Here is a 22,564-nt window from a genome sequence, read left to right as displayed (position 1 = left end):
TCAAAGTAAACCAAATGGGACGAATAAAAATTAGCTGCTACCTCATAGATTGCCCTGGATGAACACAGCAGCACTAATGTGCATTCCAGCTAAAGATGCATACCCTAAATCTAGTCATGAAAAACATCTGGCAGACCTAAATTGAGGGAAATTGGACAAAATAACTGTCTTGTAATCTTCAGAAGTTTCAAATTATGAAAGTCAAAGGAAAACCATGCAACTAACTGTTCCAGGCTGAAGGGAACCAGAAAGGCATGGCAACCAAATGTACCATGTGATCCTGGATTGATTCCTTTTGCTATAAAAGACATCTGGGTAGGCCGGGCGTGGTGGCTCATGCCTGTAATCCCAGCACTTTGGGAGGCTGAGGCAGGCAGATCACCTGAGGTCAGGAGTTTGAGACCAGCCTGACCAACATGGTGAAACCCCGTCTCTACTGAAAATACAAAAATTAGCTGGGCGTGGTTGTGCATGCCTGTAATCCCAGCTACTCAGGAGGCTGAAGCAGGAGAATCGCTTGAACCCGGGAGGCAGAAGTTGCGGTGAGCTGAGATCTCGCCATTGCACTCCCGCCAGGGCAAGAAGAGCGAAACCATCTCCAAAAAAAAAAAAAAAAAAAAAAAAAAAGGACATCTGGGTAAAATTGGCAGAACTTAAATAGAGAGTATGGAGTAGGTGGCAGTAGTGAATCATGTTAATTTCCTGATTTCCATGGTTGTACTATGGTGACGTCGGAGCATGTCCTGTTCATAAGACACACACTGAAATATTTGGGTGTTACTGGGCATCATGTTTATGATTTAATGAAATTTCAAAAGGGTTTGGTTAATATTGTGATAATGTAATTCTAAAAGTTCATTGAGAAGAAAGGGAATGGGTAAAAATGCTATTAAAGAGGAATGAGATATTGGAGTTTACCACCTAGAGTGCTTTTAACCAAGAATGTATACTTTAGTCTGTCCTTTATTGTGATTCTTGTAGGCAAAAAAAGTATTGAATTGGAGAAAAAACGGCTCTCTCAACCTAAGGCAAAGCCCAAAAAGAAGAAAAAGCCCACCTTGAGAACTCCTGTAAAGCTGGAATCGATTGATGGAAATGAAGAAGAGAGCATGAAGGAGAACTCAGGACCTGTTGAGAATGGTGTGTCAGACCAAGAAGGGGAGGAGCAAGCACGGGAGCCGGAATTACCCTGTGGCCTTGCTCCAGCGGGTATGTGGCAGAATCCTGTGTATCACTAGGATTTCGTGGTCGTGTCTGGGAAACTAAGCTAGGTCCTTACTCAGTTTGAAACTTCGCTGTTCCCATTTTTCCAACTCTTGGAAACAGCATTAGTTTTTTTCGTTTTTTTTTCAAGCTTTATTCAAGTCTCTAAAATAAACATCTTTGAAGTTTTAAAGGGGTTCTAGTGGATGTTTGTGGTGGAAATAGTAAAGTTCTACAGAGAAAACTTATTCAACTTGGGCAAGGTAAAACCGTGGGACGAAGCGAAGCTGGGGCAGTTGTGTACATAGGAACTTACATGGGAAAAGTTTTAACAGTATGACATCAGTAGCCACATTTGGTGAAAGAAACTACTGTCCCTTACAAATGTCTGACCTAGAAGCTACCACCACTGTGGAAACTTGCAAGCTCTCACCCCCTTACGTGGAGTTTGTACATGGCTTTCTGTCTTCTCACAGAAAAAAAATGTGTGAATGGTTATTAGGTTTTTCTAGTGAGTTAAGCTATAGTGATGGCTCTCAGATGTCTCACAAAACAGTGTTCTATCACTAACAAAAAAACTGTTAGGTAAAAATTTTAGCACTCTTTTTATTTTGTACATTTACTTGGGACCTGTTGAGAATGGTTTGTCAGACCAAGTGATAAATATCTGGTCCCTGGTAAAAATAAACGATTAAATAGCAAACAGTGTAAGTAGAAGCAGTAACTCATACTTAATTCTAAAACAGAATCCATTGATGTGACAGTATTGAAATGGCTAGAATATAGGATACAAGGCATTCCTGATGCTCTCCATCCCAAGGGATAGCTGTTAGACACATAGTTGGGGTAAATAAAGAGCAAAAAGCCTAATGGATTTATTATTTTGGCTCATCAGAATGCTTTTCTAGTCGGGTACAGAGACACATACCTCTAGTCCCAGATCCTCAGGAGGCTGAGGCAGGAGAACCGCTTGAGGCCAGCCTGGGCAACACAGCAAGACCCCCCATCTCTTTATTTTTCTTTTTTTTAAAAAGTCTTTCTTTCACAAAATGGCTATACAAAACATGGATCAACAAGTTGTTTTTAAAAAGTTCCTGTGCTCAGGATTGTGACACCATATTGCATACACCTAGTATTCTCTATTATTAAAGTTACTCCTGTTAGTGTAATTAAATATGCAATTAGTACTTTATGACCTAGAAATGTAAAAAGTGCTTTGTCACCTGAGCAAAGTATAGGAACTCCTTGGCTTATGGTATAAAGTTGTGGAGGGCTGGAAGCTTTTTCCTTAGTCAAAGTTCAAAGTAAGGCGGGCATGGTGGTTCATGCCTGTAATCCCAGCACTATGGGAGGCCAAGGAAAGAGACTTGCTTCAACCCAGGAGCTTGAGACTAGCCTAAGCAACATAGGGAACCCCCATCTTTGCAAAAAATATAAAAACTACCAAGATAATGGCTTGTGCCTATAGTCCTAGCCACTCTGGGAGGCTGAGGAGGGGAGGATCACCTGAGCCCAGGAGGTTAAGGCCTCAGTGACTGTGATTGCACCCACTGCACTCCAGCCTGGGCAACAGTTATATCTTATCTCTAACCAAAAGAAAAAAAAAAAGTAAGCCAGGAGCGGTGGCTCATGCCTGTAATCCCAGCAGTTTGGGAGGCTGAGGCAGGTGGATCACCTGAGGTCAGGAGTTTGAGATCACCCTGGCCAACATGGCGAAACCCTGTCTCTACTAAAAATACAAAAATTAGCCAGGCATGGTGGCTTGTGCCAGCTACTGGCGAAGCTCAGGCAGGAGAATTGCTCGGACCTAGGAGGCAGAGGTTGCAGTAAGCCAAGATTGCGCCACTGAATTTCCAGCCTGGGCGACAGAGTGAGACTTCGTCTCAAAAAAAAAAAAAAACCAAAGTAATAGACTTACAGATTCCTGAAAACAGCTAGTTTGGGAGGTGGGAAAGGGGAAACTACTCCTACTTCTTTTCCAGTGCATTTTATCTCAAAAGTTTTGGTAATAGATGGATTGATCATATTGCTAAGCTTGGAATGGCTCTTAATTTTTACAAAGAACTGAAATTCTGTATTATTTTTATCCTTAACTTTTTTTTTCCTTTTTCCCCCATGAAGTAGTTTCTAGAGAACCAGTTATCTGCACTCCAGTTTCCTCAGGCTTTGAAAAGTCAAAAGTCACCATTAATAACAAAGTCATTTTACTGAAAAAGGAGCCACCAAAAGAGAAGCCAGGTTGGTATCTAGTAATTAAAATACAGTATTTTGTTAAAGCAGCCTAAAATATTACATATATTACACGCAACTGTCAAAAAACAGTGTGGTTTCTTGTTTGTTTTTATAGGTTCAAAATATTTGTAGGTTTTCTGATTATGGGTTTTTTGTTTGTTTTTTGTTTTTTGTTTGTTTTGAGACAGATTTTCACTCCAGTCACCCAGGCTGGAGTGCAGTGGCACACTCTCGGCTCACTACAAACTCCACTTCCCGGGCTCAAGCGATCCTCCTGCCTCAGCCTCCCGAGTAGCTGGGATTACAGGCGCCCGCCACCATGCCCAGCTACCTTTTGTTGTTTTTAGTAGAGACGGGGATTCACCATGTTGGCCAGGCTGGTCTGGAACTGCTGGCCTCCAGTGATCCGCCCGCCTCAGCCTCCCAAAGTGCTGGGATTACAGGCGTGAGCCATTGTGCCCAGACTTCCACTTCCATTTTGGGTCATGCTTTTGAATTTTTTTTAGCACTTGATGAAATGTTTTGCAGTTGTTGATACTACATCATAAATGTTAGCAAGAGCGTTTTTGTGTGTATTGTGAACAATGCCCCCAGCAAATTTATTTTGAAAGCCTCTTTATTAGGAGGAGGAACTTTCTCTGCCTGTGGTGTCGTCCTGCCAGTAGGTTACATTCACACAATAGGCATTCCATTTTATGTTTCTGATCAGTTCTCCTTCAGATAGTATGTACTTTATTAAATTTCAGAAACCTTAATCAAGAAGAGAAAAGCTCGTTCCTTGCTTCCCCTGAGTACAAGCCTGGACCACAGATCCAAAGAGGAGCTTCATCAGGACTGTTTGGTACTAGCAACTGCAAAGCACTCCAAAGGTACAAAAATGTACTTCCTTGGCCCATCCATAGTCTTCCGGGACTGGTATATAAGGGATGTTTACTTATTTATTAAATGAATGCCCAAAGAAATGTCTAAATTGTTTTCTGTATTTTTATGCTCTCCAGCTCTCCCTTCCCTCCACATCCCTATACCCCTACACCCTGCTGCCAAACTCCCCATTGTGACCCACTGTCAGCACTGCCATGGCTTTGAAATGTAGCGCTCTGCTTTTATTCTAAATCTAGTTCCTCCCAGCCATCTGTGTGCCAGAATTGGTATGTTGGCCTAAGTATCTCAGCATGAATAAACTCCTTCAACTCTTTTCCCCATTGAACAGTATCCTATGGAGAAAAAAATCTTTTTTTCTTGTTGGAAATATGCTCATAATATGGCATTTTCTTAAAAAAAAAATTTAGTGGAAGCTTTTGCTTTGGAAGTTTTGTTTTGAAGGGTTGTTTTATTTTTGTTTTTCAAAGTCTTCATTTAATGTCCACTGTTTTGATATTTTAATAATTTTATTTTTTAAATTTGAAGTTTACATGTGGAAAAGGGATGCACATAATAAAATAAAATTGAAACAGTATAAAAAGAAAGTAAATCTCACCAGGCACAGTGGTGCGTGCCTGTTGTCCCAGATGCTTAAGGGGCTGAAGCAGAAGGATCACTTGAGCTCACTTTAAGGCCAGCCTGGGCAACATAGTGAGACCCTCTCTCTATTTAAAAAAAAAAAATTTTTTTTTTAATTTTTTTTTCAAAGTAAATCTTCCTCCCAGTCCTCTGTTTCTCCTCCCCAGGAATGGAGGACCATCCTCCCTCCCAGTTACTGTCTCCCCCTACCCTAACAAGGGTAGTCACTATCCTGGGCTTCCATTTGTTTCTTTCTTTTGAATTTTTGTACTGTTTTGTCTGTATTGCATAATCAAACTATTATCAGTTTCTTGTGTCTTGATGGAGATGTTTTATGCTTTTATTATATACATAGCCTTTTTGGAGCTTTGTGATGACTTCCTATAACTTACATAGTTAACCTAGTTTCACATTATTTTCCTTATTGGAAAATTACTCAGTTGACTTTTTTTTTGAAGCAAAGGATGAATATTGAATCCCCTTGTGGTAAGTCCCAGTGAATATTAAGGACTTTCTTTTGCTTATTAATATTGTTTTGCTTGTTTTTTACTGCACTTAAATATGTTCTGATTTTGGGTTCACTTTTAACATTTTAAGTGTTCTTGTGTTTTGCTCCCTTTGTAACTGCAGGAGTCTCTGTTAGAGCTCTGATTCTCTCAGTGTCTGAAGTGGGTGTTCCAAACATATATTCGGAAGTTATTGGACAGAAAACTGTAATCAATGTAATGACTTCATCTGATTTTTTTGCCTTTTTAAATTAACAGAGCTGAATGAAGATGTGTCTGCTGATGTTGAGGAAAGATTTCATCTGGGGCTTTTCACAGACAGGGCTACCCTGTATAGAATGATTGATATTGAAGGTGAGGCAAATCCAGTCAACATAATCTCATCCATCTTTATACTTTCCCAACATTTTGTGTGCACCTCTTTGATGGCTGTCATCCTGTGATATTATAATGGTTAGTTTTACGTGTCAGCTAACTAGGTTTTGAGCTCCCTGATTTACATATTGATACAACCCTTGCATCATCATAGGATCCTAAACATACAGCATTCACTCTGAGTACATGTGAAGGTGTGTGAGTGTACAGTGACCAAGTGGGCTTCAGATCTTATTGTAATCACTCTGGTAGGTGACATCCATCAGAGAATGACTGCATATTTTAGGAGCTCACTTTCTCTTCTATCTTGCCTTTCTTTTCCTACAAGTCAGTAACAGATGTTTCTGAAACACCTTCCAAACATTATCCCTCTTTCAAACAGGAAAAGGTCACTTAGAAAATGACCACCCTGAGTTATTTCACCAGCTTATGCTTTGGAAAGGAGATCTCAAAGGTGTTCTCCAGACTGCAGCAGAAAGAGGGGAGCTGACAGACAACCTTGTGGCTATGGCACCAGCGGGTATGGTTTTTGTTTGTTTGTTCTTTTCAACAAAAGCTCTATCATCTCTAGGATACGTCCACTAAAGATGCCTCTTAGCACAGTCTTAAGCTTGAAATCACTTACAAATAGATACAAAGCAATAGCAATAGACAAACTAATAAGTTTGCAGCAATAGACAAACTAATAAATCCAACCCAACCCCTTTGAAAAAAAGCAGGTCACTGACACTTTAATTGGCAAAAGCATAATTGGTGAGAACTTCTTGAAGGACAATTTGGCCATGTCTAGTGAATTTTAAAAGATATAATGGCACAAGTCTGTAGTCCCCAGCTGCTCAGGAGGCTGAGGCAGGAGGATTGCTTAAGGCTAGGCGTTCAGACCTATAGCGCTCTGTTAATTGTGCCTGTGAATAGCCAGTGTATTCTAGTCTGGGCAACATCATGAGACCTTGCCTCTTTAAAAAAAAAAAAAGGCTGGGTGTGGTGATTCCTGATTCATGCCTGTAATACCAGCATTTTGGGAGGCCGAGGTGGGCAGGTCACTTGATCCCAGGAGTTTGAGACCAGCCTAGGCAACATGGCAAAAGCCCATCTCTACAAAAAAATTAAAAAATTATCTGGGCATGGTGGCATGTACCTGTAGTCCCCGCTACTCGGGAGGCTGTGGTGGGAGGATCACCTGAGCCCGGGGAGGTTAAGGCTGCAGTGAGCCATTATTGTGCTACTGCGCTCCAGCCTGAGCCACAGAGTGAGACCCTGTCTCAAAAAACAATAAAAGGAAAGGGAAAAAAAAAAAGCACGTAGTCATGTTACCTTTGGCTCATCAGTTCTGATTATAGGAATTTAACTGTGCTCACACATTCCTTTCTGTATCTTTTCAACTTTGTACTGTTTTGTTTGTGTTACATAATCAAACAATTGATGTTTCAGAATGTGTAGATGAAGCAGATGATCCATAATGGTAGCTGAATTGATATCTAAATGTTCTGCTGAATGCATTGACGAAAACAAGGCTTTTTCAACCCAAATGTACTGGGTATTGTTTTTACTTTTTCTTCAACTGTTTTTTTAACCACCATCTTTTATTTTTTCAGCTGGCTACCATGTGTGGCTATGGGCTGTGGAAGCTTTTGCCAAACAGCTGTGCTTTCAGGATCAGTATGTCAAGGCCGCTTCTCACCTACTTTCCATCCACAAAGTGTATGAAGCTGTAGAGCTGCTCAAGTCAAACCATTTTTACAGGTCTGTGTGGTCCTAGAGTTGGGATAATACTTGGACATAATGTGAAAATAACCTAAACTTCTCTATTGTTAAAGTAACATAAATAGAAGAAACAGTCCTCCTGCTTCAGCCCCCTGAGTAACTGGGACTACTCAGGAGGTGCATGCCACCACATCCAACTAATTTTTTAGTTTTTTGTAGAGATGGAGTCTTGCTGTGTTGTCCAAGCTGATTTCCAACTCCTGGGCTCAAGCGATCCTCCTGCCTCAGCCTTGCAAAGTGCTGGGATTACAGGCATGAGCCACCATGCTTGGCCAAGATTTTCTTTTTGTTCTACCCTGCTTTGGTTTTGTTATCTTCCTTTAGAGAGTGTTAAACTTTGTTTTGGTAAGTAGTAAAGTTGTGTATCAGCTTGATCTTTTCATGGCTTGTTTTTAAACTTCGTTAGGGCAAGTTTATCATATTCTAGAATTAGTTTGGACCTCCTACATTTTGATATCTTTCTTGAATGCCTTATGCATTCAACAAATCAAAACTCAGATGTCTCCAAGTCCTGAGTAAGCTCTGGGAATTGTTCAGCTTACAGTTACCTAGTCATTCTTTGTTTAGACTTAAGGAGTTTCCTTTACATACGTGGCTTTAAATTTAGCCAAAGACTCAGTGGGATCTCCAGGCAGAGTTGTGGATGTCTTTCTCTGGACAGCTTCCTCCTTCCTAGTATCCTGCCCCTCAGATTTCCATTGTTTCCTCTACTCAACTCAGAGACTGCTGAGGTTTTGCTCTGGTTTTCCTTAGGAAAATGGCTTTGGGCAGAAAGCCAGTGCCAAGATAGGGCTCCCATCATTTGTTTCTGTTCTCTTAGGGCTGACCATCCTATGCTGCCTGTTACCCGGTATCTAAAAACAGTTGTTTCAGCCATTTTGTCCAGTTTTTTAGTTTTATGGCAGAAAGGTAAGTCTGGTCCCAGTTACTCCATCATGGCTGGAAGTAGAAGTCCCAAAATACTTTCAAAATATTGCTCTCTCTAGATCACTTTAATCTAATAAAACACTTTTTTCCCAGCTACAACTTTATGTTGGCTACAACTCAGCAGTTGTATGTCATTTGAAAAATATTTGTTTACTGAGTTGTTCAGATCTTCCAAATGTTAACATATCTTATTATAAAATACCCAAAAATACCACATTCCTTACTATCACCATCAGTCTCATCAGAAAATTCAAACTTATGGGAAACTCAGGCACACAAGTGGTAGGTACAAGTTTTCTAAAATTCTAATTTTTGCTAGAAAACTCGCATTTTATCATTAGTAACAAATACTGTTGGTTGTTTTTAATGAAGTGGTAGGCCTACTTTGTTCATTTTTGAGAAAAACATCTGCCAAATACCCAACACTGAATAACTGTTATTTATGTTAGTCATTTTTTTTTTTTTTTTTTAGAAGAAAGAAGGTTCTATGAAAAAGCAGCCAGTTTAGCTTGTAATTTGTTCATACAGGTGTTACCTAGAGACAACCATTCTACTTTGGAATGCAGCAGAGAACACAAAATGTTCTTCCCATTTGTCACACAGAATATTAAAGTGTTTTGGACTTGACGGATTTAGTAAAATTCGTAATTTTTACTGCTTCATTAAGGGCATTCTTCCTTTTTTTCCACTGTAAGAGCCACCGCCTTCTTTCTTAGATGCCAGGTTTCCCAATCACTGCTTTGGCACAATCAGTGCAAATGTCAACACATTTTTTTTTTTTAATAAAAAAGCACATAACTGACTCTTAGCATTGTTACGAAAATAGTTTTAACCTCATGAACCCTCTGAAAGGTTCTTGAGGACCCCCTAGGAATCCACAGACCACAATTTAAGAACTGCTGATCTAAGTGAAGAAACGGATGCAGCATATGTTTCTAATTTGTCTATATAATGCAAGTGCAGTTTTTTAAAGGAAGTTGGAACAATAAGACAACACAAAAGGGACAGTTTGTCCTGTCTTACAGCCTCTCCTAGGACCATACACAGAGGAGCCTTTTCAGATTGGCTAAAGGGTCTGTTCTTGCCTTTAGGGAAGCTATTGCGATTGCCAAGGCCCGGCTGCGCCCAGAGGACCCAGTCCTGAAGGACTTGTACCTCAGCTGGGGAACCATCCTAGAAAGAGATGGCCACTATGCTGTAGCAGCCAAATGGTAAGCCTGAGGAGTGGAGGGATGCTTCCAACATAGAAGAGCTTCTGCCAGGAAGGGGAGGACAAGAATACAAGTAATAAGTTTAGAGGTGGAGGTAAAGCAGCAAGGAATTATTTAAAAGATATGTATATTCAACTTAGTTTCATAAGACTCATCAGGAACTACTTCCTGATTTATTTATATTAAATCACTATAACTATTCAAGAAAAACCTCAGCAGCAGATTAAGAAATTATGCATTTTTCTAATGGTCTCTTATAACATCAAATAAAGGAACCTCAACCCATGCTGGATTGAACCCAACAGAGGAGTCATTCCCTCTCATTTTCCTTATGTCCTTAACCTATATGATATTGTTTCTCATACACTCTGCTGAGTTGTGCTGGCCTCAGCCCTCACAGGAACAACCGGGGCAGTGACATACCTGGGACCACAGGAAGGCACATGCAGCAAAGTAGATAGAAAGAAATGATTCCATCCTCTAGGAATGGGAATAAAAATCTGTTTATGACATTTTCTTCACATTTTTATTCATATTATAGCTATTTAGGGGCCACTTGTGCTTATGATGCAGCCAAAGTTTTGGCCAAAAAGGGGGATGCGGCATCACTTAGAACGGCTGCAGAGTTGGCTGCCATCGTAGGAGAGGATGAGTTGTCTGCTTCCCTGGCTCTCAGATGTGCCCAAGAGCTGCTTCCGGCCAACAACTGGGTGGGAGCCCAGGAAGCCCTGCAACTGCATGAAAGTCTACAGGTCAGTCTGTTATTTCATCTCGTAGTATATAAGAGGGAAGTGTCCCAAATCCTTTTCTAGTCAAATCCAAGTTAATAACCCAGTTGCACAAGCTGTGCCAATTTGGCAGGCCCAGCAAGCCCTGGCCATGCTATCCCACTGAAGTACTATGACTTGTTAGTTGCCATATTCAGAGTAAGAGATAATATGGTCATTCACAGTAATTCCCATTGCTTATCTGTTGGTACAAAACACCTGTGAGCCGGGCACAGTGGCTCATGCCTGTAATCCCAGCACTTTGGGAGGCCGAGGCAGGCAGATCACTTGAGGTCAGGAGTTTGAGACAAGCCTGGACAACATGGTGAAACCCCGTTTCAACTAAAAATACAAAAATTAGCCGAGCGTGGTGGCACGCTTCTGTAATCCCAGCTTACTTGGGAGGCTGAGGCAGGAGAATCACTTGAACCCGGAAGGTGGAGGTTGCAGCGAGCCAAGATCCAGCCTGGGCAACATAGTGGGACTCTGTCTCAAAAAAAAAAAAAAAAAAAAAACACAAAAAAAAACACCTTAGTCAGCCCAGGCCTTGGGTTGGCAGTCTAGGGTTTCTTCATTGATGTTACCAGCACTGTCTTCCTTGAAGAGAGAATGGTTGGCCTCTAACAGAAATCATGGAACTCTACCTGTAAATGCCCCTCTTAACTGTAAGCTATGGAAAAAAACTGGGCCAGATGTAGCAGATCACTTGAGATTAGGAGTTCAAGACCAGCCTGGCCAACATGGCGAAATCTTGTCTCTACTAAAAATAAAAAAATTAGCCAGGCATGGTGGCACACATCTGTAATTTGGCTACTTGAGAGGCTAAGGCAGGAGAATTGCTTGAACCCAGGAGGCAGAGGTTGCAATGAACCAAGATTGCGTCACTGCACTGCAGCCTACGTGACAGAGTGAGACTCTTCAGAAAAAAAAGACAAAAGTTTGGGAAAATGGAAATCTCTTTATTTCTTAAATTTTTTTGTTCCCATCTGGTTAAAAATCAGTAACACACCACTGCCTTTTTGACACATCAAAACAGATTAAAGCATTGGCACTCTTACCTAGTTTCTAAAACATGTAAACATTTGATTCACTTTAGATAACTTTGTAAAATACTAACAAGAGGTTTTTGAAGTTCTTCATTCTCTAACAGAGTACAGGGCCTACGGATGGTTTTTAGCTGAATATTTAGAGCCCAAGGAACGTGGTACATGAGGTAGCTTTCTAGGAACAGCAGAATAAAAATGGGGGCGAAAATAGGACACCCTAAAAGATAATGCCACTGGGCATTATTTATAAAATGACCAAGTCTAGAGAGATTTTAATTTATCCACAATCAAAAAAAGTTTCCAGAATGACTGTTTAGCATTTTATTTTTCTCTTAAACAGCATCCTTAACAAAGCAAAAAAACCTAATAAGCATATGCTAAATATTCTGATAAGGGCTATTTTGGTTTTGTGCAACAGAGACTCTTGCAAGCTTAACTGAGAAGATATTGTTTTAGGAGTACACAAGGAATCTCATGGCAACTAAAAATCTAGTGAAAATAGATTTTCTAGGCCTTCTCTGTGCTTCTGTTTTCTTCTCTCCCAGCCAACTTCCTCTATTAAACCTATTTGGACATGGCTCCTAATGCCTGTCCCAGCTCTTGGATCTACAAAGCTTGTCTATTCCAGCACCTTTGGCCCATTATGCTTTTATTCCTGAGTCCAAAGTTTGGTCAGGGAGAAAGAACCTGATGAGCCCAGCCCATCTTTTCCTCAAACTAGGCTACAAGGCTTAAGTGGCTGGTCTGTGTGTGGCTTAAATCATTGTGGGTAGTGCTACAGTTGGGATTCTGTGTTATAAAAATGGTTTCTTGAGCTCTAAGGATAGATTTCCCCCAAAAGGGACCTGGGAAGTGTCTGTCAGATCGCCCCCTTTGTCCCTTTTCATGCATGACTCATATGGGGCAGGTAGCTCACTAATGTGCTTTGGTTGCTGCAGATACAAAGGGAAATACTTTGAAGGACATGGGAGAGCTCTCGAGATCATCCAGTGCTTTCCCTGTATAACAGTTCCTCTTCCTTGTTGTCGTGTTCCAGGGTCAGAGATTGGTGTTTTGCCTTCTGGAGCTACTGTCCAGGCATCTGGAGGAAAAGCAGCTTTCAGAGGGCAAAAGCTCCTCCTCTTACCACACTTGGAACACGGGCACCGAAGGGCCTTTCGTGGAGAGGGTGACTGCAGTGTGGAAGAGCATCTTCAGCCTTGACACCCCCGAGCAGTATCAGGAAGCCTTTCAGAAGCTGCAGAACATCAAGTACCCATCTGCTACAAATAACACACCTGCCAAACAGGTAAGCCATCTGTACCAGCATTTGACATTAATCACTCAGTGGTAAGACTTCCTTAATCCATGTCTATTGTAACAGGGAAACAAGCAGAATACTGGACTGTGTTTCAGAAAAGGCTAAGGCATGGCCACGCCACCTGGAAAGATCCCTTTAGACTAATCAAAGCCCTTTAACTTTAAAGTTAGTATTAGATCAGTATTCCCTTTTTTGTTTTGTTTCTCTTAGTTGTTTGAAGCTGGAGTGCAGTGGCATGATCTTGGCTCACTGCAGCCGCCACCTCCCAGATTCAAGAGATTCTCCCGCCTCAGACTCCTAAGAGCTGTGATTACAGGCGTGCGCCACCACACCCAGCCACTATTTCCTTTTCTAAAAAAGTAAAATAAAAAGTCTAGAAAATATAGAAAAGCAGAATAATGTAATAACCCATCAACCAGAATTAACAGATGTTCACATTTTGTCGTTTTTACTTTGTAGGGTTTTCTGGTTTCATTTTGTATTTTGATTTGAGGACTTTATAAAATAAAAACAGTAGGGCAAAGTTGAAGTCCTTCTTGTTCCTTTCCTCAGCCCTTCACTCCTTCCCTAGCTCGCCACAGGCACCTCCTGTGTCAGTGCCACATGTATTGTTTTGCAGTTTGCTTATTTCAGAGGCCATTGTTTGTAAAATCTATCCATGTTGATAAAAAGAGATCAGTTGATTTATTTTAACTGCTATGTCTGCCTTGTGAATATACCTACTTCTTTTTTTTTTTTTTTTTTTTTTTTTTTCCTTTCTGGAGACTGGGTCTCACTGTTACCCAGGCTGGTCTCGAATTCCTCAAGTGATCCTCCCGCCTCAGCCTCCCAAAGTACTGGGATTACAGGCATGAGCCACTGTGCCTGGCGTAGTTCTTTCCCTCATTTCAAAATGAGGGAACATTATGATATTTATGAGGAACAAGGCTTCTCAAATGGTATATACTTTGAAAAACAGTTGGACAGTTTCTTTTTTTCTTTTCTTTTTTTTTTCCTTTTCTTTTCTTTCTTTTTGAGGCGGAATTTCACTCTTGTTGCTCAGGCTGGAGTACAGTGGCATGATATCTGCTCACTGCAACCTCCGCCTCCCAGGTTCAAGCAATTCTCCTGCCTCAGCCTTCCAAGTAGCTGGGATTACAGGCATGTGCCACCACGCCCAGCTAATATTTTTACTTTTTTATTTTTTTAGATGGAGTCTCACTCTGTCACCCGGGCTGGAGTGCAGTGGCATGATCTTGGCTCACTGCAATCTCCGCCTCCCAGGTTCAAGCAATTCTCTTGCCTCAGCCTCCCGGGTAGCCGGGATTACAGGCACCTGCCACCATGCCCGGCTAATTTTTTGTATTTTTCGTAGAGACGGGGGTTTCACCATGTTGGCCAGGCTGGTCTCGAACTCCTGACCTCGTGATTTGCCCACTTCGGCCTCCCAAAGTGCTGGGATTATAGGCATGAGCCACTGCAGCCAGCCTATTTTTTAGATTTTTAGTAGAGACAGGGTTTCACCATATTGGCCAGGCTGGTCTTGAACTTCTGACCTCAGGTGATCCACCTGCCTCGGCCTCCCAAAGTGCTGGGATTACAAGTGTGAGCCATCACGCCTGGCCAGGCAGTTTCTTATAAAGTTAAACATGCACATGCCCCATGTCTCAGCAGTTCTGCTACCTAGATATTCCACTAAAACAATGAAATCAGATGGCCACACAAAGACTTGTACACAAATGTTTACAGCAGCTTAGTGCACAGTAGCCAAAAACTAGAAACAACCCAAATGTCCATCAACTGATGAATGGATATGCAAACTGTGTTGTGTCTATGCAGTGAAATACTATACTGTTTAACAATAAAAAGGGCCAGTCTTGGTGGCTCACACCTGTAATCCCAGCACTTTGGGAGGCCAACGTGGGTGGATCGCTTGAGCTCAGGAGTTCGAGACCAGCCTGGGCAACATGGCGAAAACCTGTCTCTAGTAAAAATACAAAAATTAGCCGGGTGTGGTAGCACAAGCCTGTAATCCCAGGTACTAGAGTGGCTAAGGCAGGAGAATCATTCAAATCTGGGAGACGGAGGCTGCAGTGAGCCAAGATGGCACCACTGCACTCCAGCCTGGGTGAGAGAATGAGACCCTGTCTCAAAAAAAGAAAGTAAAAAGGAACAAATTACTGCCACACAAATAATATCGGTGTTAGCCGGGCGTGGTGGCGGGCGCCTGTAGTCCCAGCCACTCTGGAGGCTGAGGCAAGAGAATGGTGTGAACCCAGGAGGCCAAGCTTACAGTGAGCCGAGATCGTGCCACTGCACTCCAGCCTGGGTGACAGAGCAAGACTCCGTCTCAAAAAAAAAAAGAAGAAGAAGAAGAATATCGGTGAATCTCAAAAGCTTTAAAGACACAAAAGACCATATACTCTGTGGTTCCATTTATATGAATTCTAGAAAAGAAAAAATTAAAGTGACAACCAGTTCAGTGGTTGCCAGTGGGGTGGGGCCAGGAGATCGCCTGCAGAGGAGCCGGAGGGCATATCTTCAGTTGATGAAAATGTTCTGTCTTGATTTTGCTGGTAGTGTTGTAACTATATATGTTTCTCAAACTACATACTTAAAATTGAGCACATTTTTCTTAGTTGTACTCCAAGCTTTGTTTTGTTTTGTTTTTGGTGGGTTTTGATTTTTTTTTTTTGAGACAGCGTCTCACTCTGTCACCCAGGCTTGGGTGTAGTGGCTTACTGCAACCTCCACCTCTCTGGTTCAAGCAATTCTTCCGCCTCAGCCTCCCGAGTAGCTGGGATTACAGGCGTGCACCACCAAGCCCGGCTAATTTTTTTTTTTTTTTTTTTTTTTTTTTTTTTTTTTTTAGAGACGGGCTTTCACCTCGGGTGATCCGCCCGCCTCAGCCTCCCAAAGTGATGGGGTTATAGGTGTGAGCAACTGCACCCAGCCTTTATTTTGTTTTTAATTACAGCTTTTAGTTCCAGAAACTCACTTTTTGTTTTTGTTGTTTGTTTGTTTGTTTTGAGAGGGAGTCTCACTCTCATGCTCAGACTGGAGTGCAGTGGCGCAATCTCAGCTCACCGCAACCTCCACCTTCCGGGTTCAAGCAATTCTTCTGTCTCAGCCTCCCGAGTAGCTGGGACTACAGGCACGCGCCATCATGCCTGGCTAATTTTTGTGTTTTTAGTAGAGGCGGGGTTTCACCATGTTGGCCGGGCTGGTCTTGAACTCCTGACCTTGTGATCTGCCCACCTTGGCCTCCCAAAGTGCTGGGATTACAGGCGTGAGCCACCGCGCCTGGCCCACTTTTTGTTTTAATCAAATGCAAATGTAAAGGTGTTTTCTCAGTGTGAACAGACTTTAACACCGGGACGTGTGTGTGCTGCTGTGCAACTAGACATGAGAATTTCTGATGTGGGAAGCAAAAATGGGTGGTGGAGACAAGAGGAACTTTCAAAGTGTGAATTGTGTGTACTTGTTTCCAAATGCGGTTCACAGGAACAGTTTGGTGGCATCCTCTGCGCCTACCGTGGGAGGATGTTTAACTCAGACTCTGGCTTCTCTCTCCAGCTCCTGCTTCACATTTGCCATGACTTGACCCTGGCAGTGCTGAGCCAACAGATGGCCTCCTGGGACGAGGCTGTGCAGGCGCTCCTTCGGGCGGTGGTCCGGAGCTATGACTCAGGGAGCTTCACCATCATGCAGGAAGTGTACTCAGCCTTTCTCCCTGACGGTAAGTGACTCCCCGCTGCCTGAGGCACACCCTTTAATGGACAACATCACCACCATTAGTGGTGTGGCACTGGGAGTACCTAGATTCTTAAAAGATGGAGATTGGCCAGCTGTGTCATTTTAGTAGAAAGTTTGGATTCTCTTACCGAAGCTTTTAAGAACAACTATACTGTTTCCTTTACCTGGCCCTACCCTCTTACAGCCTCCTGTCCACTTTCCACAAAGTTTAAGGGAGAGAGAAATAGGAATGTACTTACATGTTAGTAAGAACAGAAAAGAACAGCAAAAAAGACATTCCTTGGGCTACGTAGTCAGTCACTGAACTAAATCATTATGATTTTTCAGAGAGACAGTGTGATCTGTCGTCGTGGCCCCAGAGCCTTCATTAGTACAAATGGAATACTCTATCATGCTTTGAATGACTCCTAGGATGTAGTAATGAGAACACTGTCGCAAGCCAGGAAATGTTTAGCCTCCAGTTGGCTCTTGGTGGAAAGGCATGTGGCCCCGTGGATCACACTGTTGTCCTTTTTCCTGGGGTCTGCTTCTTGGGTGATAAGAAATAGAACATAAGGGCAGGAAGCCACATTTCTGGCAGCTAGAGAAATGCATGACCCAGTATCTTTTTCCTCTTTTCCTAGGCTGTGACCACCTAAGAGACAAGTTGGGGGACCATCAATCCCCTGCCACACCAGCTTTCAAAAGTTTGGAGGCCTTTTTTCTTTATGGGCGTCTGTATGAATTCTGGTGGTCTCTCTCCAGACCTTGCCCAAATTCCAGTGTCTGGGTAAGGGCTGGTCACAGAACACTCTCTGTTGAGCCAAGCCAGCAGTTAGACACTGCCAGCACTGAAGAAACGGACCCTGAAACTTCTCAGCCAGAGCCAAACAGGCCTTCAGAACTAGACTTGAGACTCACAGAAGAAGGTGAGCGAATGCTGAGTACTTTTAAGGAGCTCTTTTCAGAAAAGCATGCCAGTCTCCAAAACTCACAGAGAACTGTTGCTGAAGTCCAAGAGACCTTGGCAGAAATGATCCGACAACACCAGAAGAGTCAACTCTGTAAATCCACAGCAAATGGTCCTGATAAGAATGAACCGGAAGTAGAAGCAGAGCAGCCCCTCTGCAGTTCTCAGAGCCAGTGGTAAGTACTGAGGCAAGTACAAGACGGAATGAAAAATGACCCTGCTGGCTGGGATCATGCCTATAATCCCAGCACTTTGGGAGGCTGAAGCAGGAGGATCACTTGGCCCAGGAGTTCACCACCAGCCCGGGCAAAAAAGCGAGACCCTGTCTCTACAAAAAAAAAAAAAAAAAAAAAAAAAAAGCCCGGGTACAGTGGATCACGCTTGTAATCCCAGCACTTTGGGAGGCCGAGGTGGGCAGATCACTTGAAGTCAGGAGTTTGAGACCAGCCTGGCCAACATGGTGAAACCCCATCTCTACTAAAAATTAGCTGGGTATGGTGGCACATGCCTGTAATCCCAGCTACTTGGGGGGCTGAGGCCAGAGAATCGTTTGAACCTGGGCAGCAGAGGTTGCAGTGAGTCAAAATCGCACCAGTGCACTCCAGCCTGGGCAACAGAGGGAGACTTCATCTCAAAAAATACAAATAAAATAACCAGGTGTGGTGGCATGTACCCTGTAGCTACTTAGGAGGCTGAGGCAGGAGGATCACTTGAGGCCAGGAGCTCAAGTTCAGCCTGGGCTACATATTGAGACCCTGTCTCTAGAAAAATTAATTTTTTTAAATTAGCCAGTAGTGGTGGCATGCACTTGTAGTCCCAGCTACTCAGGAGGCTGAGGTGGGAGGATCACTTAAGCCCAGGAGTTCGAGGCTGTAGTGAGATACGATCATGCCACTCATACCAGCCTGGTTGACAGACCCTGTCTCTACAAAAATAAATAAATAAATAAATAAATTTTAAGAAGCCAGGTGACAAAGGAATTTTATTTATAAAATGAGATAAAAGTAACCCAGGCAGGGGCATATGCTCTCAGGGCCTCCTGAGGGCTGTGTCATAGGCAAAAGTTTAAATTTTTAAAAAATTTTAAAAATAAAAGGTAAAAGCTACCCAGGCATAACAAAAGATAATCCAATTCAAGGATGGGCAAAGGACTTGAATAGACATTTCTCTAAAAAGCCAGTAAGCACAGGAAATGATGCTCAACATCTCATCATTGGGGAAATGCAAATCAAAACTACAGTGAAGCAGCACTTCATAGCCATTAGGCTACTATCAGAGAAACAGAACAAGTGTTGGGGAGGATGCAGAGACATTGGAACCCTTGTGCCTGTTGGTGGGAATGTAAAATGATGCAGCCACTGTGGAAAACAGTACAGCAGCACTTCCTCCAGAAATGTAAAATAGAATGACCATAGGATCCAGCACTTCCACATCTGGGTATACACCCAAAAGAATTGAAAGCAGGGTCTGAAATATGTGCACACCTGTGTTCATAGCAGCATTATTCATAATACCCAAAACACGGGAGCAACCTAAGTATCCACTGACAGATGAATGGATAAGCAAAATGTGCCATATCCATACAATGGAATGTCATTCAGCCTTACGAAGGGAGGACATCATGCTGAGTGAAATAAGCCAGTCACAAAAAGACATATACTATATGACTCCACTTATATGAACTACTCAAAATAGTTAAATTTATAGAGACAGAACGTAGAATAATGTTGACAGGGGCTAAGGGAAGCAGAATGAGAAGTTAATGTTTAATGGGTATAAGATTTCAGTTTTACAAAATGACAAGAGTTTTTGGAAATGGATGGTGGGGATGTTTTTCACCACATTATGAATTTATTTAAAATCACTGAACTATGTATTTTTAAATGGCTAAGATGGTAAGCTTTATGTTATATACATTTTACCACAGTAAAATAACAATGGGAGAAAAATGTTACCCAGGGCAAGACATACAATTTACACCTTTTATTTTTTTCACTAGTAAAGAAGAAAAAAATGAGCCACTTTCTCTGCCTGAGTTAACCAAAAGGCTTACCGAGGCAAATCAGAGAATGGCGAAATTTCCTGAGAGCATTAAGGTAAGAGTTAAAGCAGTTCATTTGGTAAAGCATCACTTTTTGTGTTATCACTCGACTATACCACATTCTTATAAAGGTCAGCTACCTCTCTGTTCAGTTTCTAAAATCTCTACCCATTCATATGTGCTTAAGAATTTAGAATCCAGGCTGGGCGTGGTGGCTCACGCCTGTAATCCCAGCGCTTTGGGAGGCTGAGGCTGGCGGATCATGAGGTCAGGAGATCAAGACCATCCTGGCTAACATGGTGAAACCCTGTCTCTACTAAAAATACAAAATATTAGCCAGGCATGGGGGCAGGTGCCTGTAGTCCCAGTTACTCAGGAGGCTGAGGCAGGAGAATAGCATGGAGGCAGGAGAATGGCGTGAACTCAGGAGGCGGAGCTTGCAGTGAGCCAAGATCACGCCACTGCACTCCAGCCTGGGCGACAGAGCGAGACTCTGTCTCAAAAAAAAAACAAACAAAAAAAAAGAATTTAGAATCCAATTACTTTGGTTAGCTAGAATGTTTTGTGAGAGTAGAATTATCGATCACACAAGTAATTTTATACCTCAATCTTCAGAGAAACCAAATAGATTTAATAGGTAAGAAGTAAAATTTAAATTGGTGCCATGTATTAGATAGCTTACAGATGGACAGGTCTTTTTGGCTGTGGGCCCAAATATTAATAGAAGCACCATTTTTAAGGGTGGATTTGCATAGTGCTGTAGAAAGAGATTGTGCCATTGAGAAGGACATCGCAGTAGCCATCCTAGTTTTGAGTGTCATTTCTCCTTGGAGTAACTGTTGAAGAGAAAGACAGGACATTGCCTTAGGAGAGAGCTGGCTCAGCTGTGTCCAAGAAGTGTCTATAGATGAACCTGAGTGACTGGTGCCTTCTGTGCAGGTGTTTGTGGCTCTTCTGCAAATGCTTCCTTATTCATCCTCATGTCATCGTCTTTCAGGCCTGGCCCTTCCCAGATGTGCTGGAGTGCTGCCTCGTCCTGCTTCTCATCAGGTCCCACTTTCCTGGCTGTCTGGCCCAGGAAATGCAGCAGCAGGCCCAAGAGCTCCTTCAGAAATACGGCAACACGAAAACTTACAGAAGACACTGCCAGACCTTCTGTATGTGAATTTTCACACACCTTGAAGAAACTGCCAAATTGAAAATGTTTGACATCTTTCACCTCTGCAGTTATGCCTCACCGGACATTCACTCTGGTCCCTAGATGTTTTTGCAGTAATCCAAAAGTATACAAACAAGGATTAAGTTTGAATCAACCCTGCCTACCCATAGACACGGTGGATCTGACTTTAGACTCAATTGTGGTCTCCTACTGGAGGGAAGATCATGAAAAGCCTGCAGTAGTTATTCAGAACTAACACCTGCAGAGTGTTGGTCATCTCTACAGCCTTAGGCAGGTTTCACCCAAAGAGGAGAAACTTCTGTCGTCACCCAAAGTGTTACATGCTTAAAACACAAGCTACCTTTATAAATACTTCATCTGATCAGAAGTGTGTCATGCTTGTTTGAGATGGAGTTGCTGCATTTCAGGACTATTGATACCTTTTTTTAATTGTTTTTATAATATTTAATTTGAAAGAGGAGACCCTTCTCTCTCTACTCTTTCATAGATTGAAGTTTGAATATGAAATAGGCCTTAACCATCATGTTGACTCTCCTGTCAGAATTTTAGGTTGGAAATTTGGTTTTATTGTTTCATGTAATTGCTTATTTGAACAGATCACTTACTAAAGCTTTAGAAGAAGTGATTCAAATGTGTGTTTTCCCTTCAGTTTTATAACAAATGGATTGATGGCAGTCAAATAGCTCAGGAATAAATTACTGTATCAATGGTTCTTAAACTTTCTTGGATCATAGGATCCTTTTGAGAATCAGATTAAAGCCAAAGATACTCTTTGGAGAAAAATGCATATTCCTAATTTTGCATAGATGACCTTTGGATTATTGGACTCTGACTATTGGGACCCTAAATACTATTTAATTATAAATCTTTTTTTTCTCCTCCTTGGTTATTTAAACAGTTGAACAGTGTCAGGAACAGATGTTTCTGTAATGTCACAGTTGCTAGCATGGGAAAATCAGAGTCTGGCATGGGTGTAGGAAGGAACACTCCTTTCAGATAATTGAACTGTTGTCTCTAGGATTCATTGTGAAGGCTTTTCTGCTCACGTTTGTAGTTTATTTTTCAATTAATTCCTAGGATTGGGGTTGTTGGGACAGTAAGAATGAAATTCATTTACAGGAAGTCCCAGGAAGGAGAAAGTTTGAGGCAGTTTTCAAAGACGTGTATGTGCCTAGCATTAGAGTTTAATAAACTCACAAAGGGAAATACTGTAGAATTTAGATCCTCACAGTTCTTCATACAGTGAAGTGAACTTTAGGAAGATGATGCTTTGTTACCAGGGATGGAGAATCTTTCTTGATTGCAAAGACATAAATAGGCATGGCTAGGTAGAAAACCTAGCCTAGTTGGTAGGACACCAGTTCTACCAACTGCTAAAATGAACTTTACTTACAGAGGTGGAAAAAATATATACTCCCTTCCACTTGAGTAAAGAGTGATATTGTTAAACTAGAATTCTAAATTCCTTTGTGATCTGTCAGAAGCATCACCTGTGGGTGGAGGAGTCCTGCTCACTCCTCAGTTACTGCTTTGGTAAGAACAAGATTATCTATTTGAGTCCAGGCATGGTAGCTCATGCTTGTAATCCCAACACTTTGGGAAACCAAGGCAAGTGAATCACTTGAGGACAGGAGTTTGAGACCAGCTGGGCAGTATATATGGAGGCAGTATATATTTGAGACCAACATTTGGCAGTATATATGGAGGGGCTGAATTGCACTCAGTTGCCTGGTGCTATGGTGCACGCCTGTACTCTGGATACTGTGGAGGTTGAGGTGGGAGGATTGCTTGAGGCCAGGAGTTCAGGGCCAGCCTGGGCAACATAGCA

The 22,564-nt window shown here is 42.1% G+C and overlaps 1 protein-coding gene across 4 annotated transcripts in view; it reads left to right on the top strand.

Moving 5' to 3' along the window:
• Nucleotides 1-21,454, top strand: part of GEMIN5 (gem nuclear organelle associated protein 5) — a 50,938-nt gene extending 29,484 nt beyond the window's left edge. For 2 of the 4 annotated variants that reach the window (XM_527093.7, XM_009450033.5), the window contains exons 16-28: nt 982-1,209; nt 3,328-3,441; nt 4,182-4,304; nt 5,700-5,795; nt 6,199-6,336; nt 7,412-7,559; nt 9,599-9,718; nt 10,260-10,470; nt 12,568-12,819; nt 16,387-16,549; nt 17,190-17,691; nt 19,515-19,611; nt 20,554-21,454. In XM_527093.7, the coding sequence (XP_527093.2) occupies nt 982-1,209; nt 3,328-3,441; nt 4,182-4,304; nt 5,700-5,795; nt 6,199-6,336; nt 7,412-7,559; nt 9,599-9,718; nt 10,260-10,470; nt 12,568-12,819; nt 16,387-16,549; nt 17,190-17,691; nt 19,515-19,611; nt 20,554-20,721 (2,360 nt within the window). In that variant the 3' untranslated portion in view covers nt 20,722-21,454. Of the gene's footprint in view, nt 1-981; nt 1,210-3,324; nt 3,442-4,181; nt 4,305-5,699; nt 5,796-6,198; nt 6,337-7,411; nt 7,560-9,598; nt 9,719-10,259; nt 10,471-12,567; nt 12,820-16,386; nt 16,550-17,189; nt 17,692-19,514; nt 19,612-20,553 lie in introns of all 4 variants that reach the window. The other 2 variants (XM_009450031.5, XM_009450032.5) reach the window with 1 other exon arrangement.
• The last annotated feature ends 1,110 nt before the right edge of the window (nt 21,455-22,564 follow it).

Source organism: Pan troglodytes, chromosome 4 (genome assembly GCF_028858775.2).
Source record: "Pan troglodytes isolate AG18354 chromosome 4, NHGRI_mPanTro3-v2.0_pri, whole genome shotgun sequence".
Lineage (NCBI taxonomy): Eukaryota > Metazoa > Chordata > Mammalia > Primates > Hominidae > Pan > Pan troglodytes.
The sequence above is the reverse complement of the archived record's forward strand: the minus strand, read 5'-3'. Positions and strand labels throughout refer to the sequence as shown.